The sequence below is a fragment of the Dasypus novemcinctus genome, chromosome 3 (assembly GCF_030445035.2).
Source record: "Dasypus novemcinctus isolate mDasNov1 chromosome 3, mDasNov1.1.hap2, whole genome shotgun sequence".
Classification (NCBI taxonomy): Eukaryota; Metazoa; Chordata; class Mammalia; order Cingulata; family Dasypodidae; genus Dasypus; species Dasypus novemcinctus.
In genome coordinates, this window is record NC_080675.1 from 99,402,564 (window position 1) to 99,408,476 (window position 5,913).

The 5,913-nt window shown below is 31.5% G+C and overlaps 1 protein-coding gene across 1 annotated transcript; it reads left to right on the top strand.

Annotated features, from left to right (window-relative positions):
* The first annotated feature begins 486 nt into the window (after positions 1-486).
* Positions 487-1,419, top strand: LOC101439947 (olfactory receptor 4K13-like). Its single transcript, XM_004469747.3, has one exon. The coding sequence runs from the start codon at positions 487-489 to the stop codon at positions 1,417-1,419; it is 933 nt and encodes a 310-aa protein (XP_004469804.3).
* Positions 1,420-5,913: the final 4,494 nt, after the last annotated feature.

A 5,913-nucleotide genomic window follows, 5' to 3' on the forward strand; every position in this document is an offset into this window, starting at 1 on the left:
ACATGCATATATCTGACTATTTCAAATTAAGGGAAGATATAGGGGTAAAAATTGAATATTAAATACAAAAAGATAAATGATTATGTTCTTAATCACTTGAATAACTCATTTGACAGTAATTTCACTCATTTTGCATATTGATTCATTGAACTCACGAGTCATGAACTCATGAACTGGTGATAGTAGCAACATTAAATTCATATGGAGATACAATTTACCCTGGCATACTACCTTAACACAACTTTACAATATTTTTCTCATATTTTGCACCTTTCTGCGTAAAAAATACAGTGATATGAATATCGCTTGTATTAATCTGCTAAAATTAATTTTTCAGAAATGTTCATCTTTTCTCTTTCTATAGGAATCAAATATCCACTTTTATATATCCTAGTTTTAAAAACTATCAGTTTAAATGATAACATTTTCCAGATAATCTTCATTTAAAAGACTTCCTGAAAATCCTACGTAGACTAAACGGACAAGATGAATAGCTCAATGATATCTGAGTTTGTTTTGTTAGGACTCTCCAGCACTTGGGAACTTGACGTTTTCTTTTTTTTCATATTTTTGTTGGCTTATGCAGCAATTATGACAGGAAACCTTTTCATTGTGGTCACAATTACCTTTGACTCTCTCCTACACTCTACTCCGATGTACTTCCTCCTTGGAAACCTCTCTTTTCTTGACATGTCTATTTCCACAATCACAACCCCTAAGATGGTCATAGATTTCCTCAGGGAGAATAAAACTATATCCTTGTGGGGCTGCATGGCTCAGATGTTCTTCCTCCACCTTTTAGGAGGCAGTGAGATGACTCTTCTCATCGTTATGGCTGTTGATCGGTACATTGCAATATGCAAACCTCTCCACTATACAGCAATCATGAACCGCCGGGTACTCACAGGTTCCGTGCTGCTGTCATGGGCTGTCGGTTTTGTGCATACCATGAGCCAGATGGTTTTTACTATCACGTTGCCCTTCTGTGGCCCCAACGTAGTAGACAATATTTTTTGTGATCTTCCCCTAGTTCTAAAGCTAGCCTGCACTGACACCTATGTTCTGGAAGTGCTGGTAATTGCTGACAGTGGCCTATTGTCTTTCATTTGCTTCATACTCTTGCTCATTTCCTACACTGTCATTCTGATCACCGTCCGCCGTCGATCCTCTGGTGGACTATCCAAGGCCCTGTCCACCCTCTCTGCTCACATCAGTGTGGTCACTCTGTTCTTTGGCCCATGTATTTTCATTTATGCTTGGCCATTTAGTAGCTTTTCAGTGGATAAATTTCTTTCTGTGTTTTATTCAGTTATCACACCTTTACTGAACCCCATTATTTATACTCTGAGGAATCAGGAGATGAAAGCAGCAATGAATAGACTGAGGACCCAGCACATCAGCTCCAGACAGTCTTTCTAAGCAACGACCGTGATCATTGAAAGTGTTCAGTGCAAAGCCCATCTGCATTACATCTCAGAATAAGCTGTTATTAATTTGTTTTGTATGTAGATTTTAGAAAACATATTCTTACTGTTTGTTGAAATTATAAAATTTCCCATGAATATATTTCTATGAGATGTTGGTTTTATTGAAAGTATTTTATAAATATAAATGTTATTGAACAATGTATTTTAAAAATGTGTAATTGAATAGAAAACTGGCTCATTAGCTATAGTTGGAAGCCCATAAATGTCCAAGACTCAATGCCTTTAAATAAGAGAAATCAAATATATATTTGTTTGTCTAATTCTAGTTGAAAATTTCTGGCTTTGCTGCTAAATTCTTTAGATAAGTGAATATGTACAAAATTATGCGAATTTCTAGTAAGTCCATAAGCTGACATTCACATATCCACAGTTATTTTTTTTCATACATGGAAATATTATTGCTTTTTTTTGAAAGACAAACACTAATTTTATGAGTAGATTGACCCATATAGTTACTGCCACCCACTGATATGAAGCACATTTATTTCATTTTTAAGAAATCAGGAATTTCACTTGACAAACATGTGACAAAAGGCTGCATTTTATTTTTTTCTTTTATTTATATTTGGATTTGTATTTACTCATATATCTCTTGAGAATCAGATAAGAACCTATTATTGGGTCAATCCCCATGGACTAAGAATTAATGAAGAAGCTTTTCTAAATTTCAGGGATTCACATCACAACTCATGGGGGAAAAATTAAGTATTCAAATTGGTGAAGTTGCATAAAGAACATCAGAAATTGTTCTGGGTTATAAAGGTTAATTTAAACCATCCCGGGGTCTACAGGATGGAGGAATAGAATATGAATTATAGTGGATTTACTGGTGTTCTGCAGGGGAACTACCGGGATTAGTAAGGGAAGAAATTGTAATAGTGATGTGGAGAGGGTGGCCACTGTGGCTGCTGATGGTAGGGAGACGGAAGAAGAGATATGGTGTGGGGTCATTTTCAGGATTTGGAGTTGTCCTGGTGGTGCTGCAGGGATGGATGCTGGACATCGTGTGTCCTGCCGTGGCCCACTGGGTGGCCTGGGGGAGAGTGTGGACTACAATGTGGACCACTGTCCATGTGGTGCAGCGGTGCTGCAGAATGTATTCTCCAGGTGCAGTGGATGTGCTGCAGTGATGGAAGAGGTTGTGGATGTGGGAAGGGTGGGTTCGGTTGGGTGGGGGGTACATAGGGACCTCATATTTTTTTAATGTAACATTTAAAAGAAAATAAAGAAGGAAAAAATAAAAAATAAAGTCTAGGAACTTTAGTTACAAATAGATTCTTCTTTTGAATATCAAATCCACATTGCTGTTTTGTACTTAGCACCTAGTGTCACTTTAGAGTTCTTTTCATTACTTTTTTGTCATGCCCTCTTAAGCAATGCATATAATAAAATAGCTAGATGCCAAAGGAGACTTCAAAAATGTATTCCTAGCCATATGACCATGGCATAATTTAGACTAAATTTTTATTTTAAAAAATGCATTGAGGAAGATAGCAACTGGGTCCCTAGGGATCTGTGGACATATTCATGTACGTTTTTTTCTAATCTATTTCAATTAAAGAGTTAAATATTGATGCTGTTATAATATATAACTTTTCAAATTTATAGTATTTTGCCACATTTCTTTCAGACACTTTTTTACTTCAAAAAATGGATTATTAGAGTAAAAGAATATCTCTAAGCAAACTTCGTATTAAATTATTTTATCTTTGCAAAGATAATAATGATCAAGCCCATACGAAGTATTTCTTTGTAAGATTTTATTTTTTTGTCATGTATAAATGTGTCGTGCATCATTTTTCTCATGTTAAAATTTGCTATGTTATTTTAAATTTTACGTTAACTCAATTTTATATTTTAAGATTGATTTGTTTATATATGTGTCATTCTAGTCTAATCATTTTAATGGCTATGAAGTCTTCTATTATTTGCCCTGCTAAAATTTATTTGAATTTCCTTCTTTTGGGAGACAGAGTATTAATAATATGTCCTGTTTTAAAATAATGTTTCAATTGAATACACTTACAAATGTTTCTTTGCACACACTCATGATAATTTCTCTCAAATGTATAACTAGAGATGGAGATGTTAAATTGTAAGTAAAAAACATTATAATTTTACTAGAAATTCCCAAATTGCTCTCTGAAGTTGTAGATACACTTCCCCTGACTCTGTGAGGAGATTGTAATTACTTCATGACTTTTCCAATATAGGATTTTGTAAGATTTTTTAATGTTATTTGACATTTAAATGTGTATAAAAAATTTCACCATTAATTGCTTTTACTTGGTTAACACAAATTTGAGCATCACTTCATATATTAATTGGATAATCTCATTCCCTTTGGAAGACTTTCCAATTGATGTTCACTGCTGATTTGTATATTGGGTTAAATTTAAAAAGTGTTTTTAATAATTATACATAATATAATATAAGATCATTTTATCCATTATTCAGATATATGTACTGCCAATGTCTTTATTCCTGTAAATTATCTTTAATGTTTTGTGTTTTTTAAATAAATATTAATATATTCACATTTATCAGTCATTTTCTTCATAAATTGGGATTATTTTACTGTAAATCATCAATAGTCTATTGTATTTTTATTCTTTATATTTGGTTATTTAATCCAACTGGTAGTTAGCTTAGTTATTGGTATTTAATAGGAATCTAATTAAAAAAATATATGGTACAAGTAATCATCCAAATACCATATATTGAATGACATTTTCCTACTGATTATGATGTCACCTTTAAAATTTATCAAGTATCCTTACGCTCCTGTATGTGTTTCTGGACTTCCTTGACCCTTCCATTTGTCATTTTTATTCTGAGACAATAATATATTCTTACATATTGTATTTTTAATAATAATGTTAACAGTTAATATTGTGAATTTTATAAATTTTATGTATTATTTATTTTGAAACTGGCACCTGTTTGCTAATTTTCTTTCTAGCTTCCTTCAAAAGACAGAAATCATTTTTATTATTAATATTTATAGTTTGATATTTATTAAAATGTTCCTTTTGTATTTTTTTTTAATTCATCTATAAGATATCCTCCCTAAATTGAATTACCAAGATATATCTCAACATTTTATTCTATTAATGTTTCATTATTTTTTTTACGTTTTGTTGTTAAATGTTTCTGGAGTCCATCTTTGAAACATTGGAAGGTAGTGAAAGTTTCTATGTTTCTTTGGAGTGGAAAATTATCCCAGGAAAATATACAAAACAATCTGCCTTTTCTCAATTGTGTGATTGTGTCATCGTATAAGACTATCAAGTCTATCTGTCATCTATTATGAATGTATATATAGATGGACAGATGTCTCTATATATCAATCTATCAGTCTGTCATCATCTATCTTTCTAGTGTGTGTTTATCTAATTTTCTATTCATTTCCAATAATTTTTAATTTACTATTATTTTTTTATTTTTGGTGCTATGACTTTGTATATGATTTAGTATTTAGTTGGTGGGTTCATTCCCTTTGTTCTATTTAAATCTGAAGTCACAAACTGCACATCTTTATTATGTAAGTTTTATGATGAGTTTCAAAAGTCTACTGAATTTTATGAGAAAATATTATAATATTGACATCTTTTCTATGTTTTGTCATCCCACTCATGATTGGGGATGTCACTTTATTGATTCAAGTCATAATTCATACCCTCGGAGTTTTAAAATTTCCCCCGTGAGATCCTCCCTTTATATTCAACTTGCAAATATTTTAAAGTTTGCTGCTTGTAGGTAATTAATTATATTTTTGACTGTAAAATCACTATTATTAAATATTATTTGTATAGGCATATATAAGATATATAATATAGTATGCACATAGTGAATATATTTTCCATATATATTTTATATTTAGATATATAGATATAGAATGTGGATCCATGCACATATAAAATCTTATTTGTGTGTGTGTGTGTATATATATATTCTATAAGAGCTTGTAGAGAAAGTTAAAGACATCATATCCTCTTACTCATAAATAACTGTATATTTTCTAAAATGGGTGCGATTTTTAAAATTAGGAAATTATCATTAATATAAGTTGAATACCTAATACATAGACTTTATTTAACTTTTAGCAAATTGTTCAAATATTGTCCTTGTAGAGAAGAATGGAAAAACAATCTGGTCCAGGAGCCAACCTAGTATCAGGTTGTATTTCACTAGCATACATCCTTATTATACTTTAATCTTTTTATGATTTTCATAATATTTTTGAAGAAGACAGACCACAGAAGTTGTAGAATCCATCAGTTTGGGTTTGATTCATGTTTTTCCATAATTAGATTAAAATTGTTCATTTTGGGTAGTAATACCACTAAAATGGTCCTATATCCTTTTAAGTCCTTTATATCAGAAAGTAGATGAGGTTGATTTGCCCATCACTGGTAGCATTAAT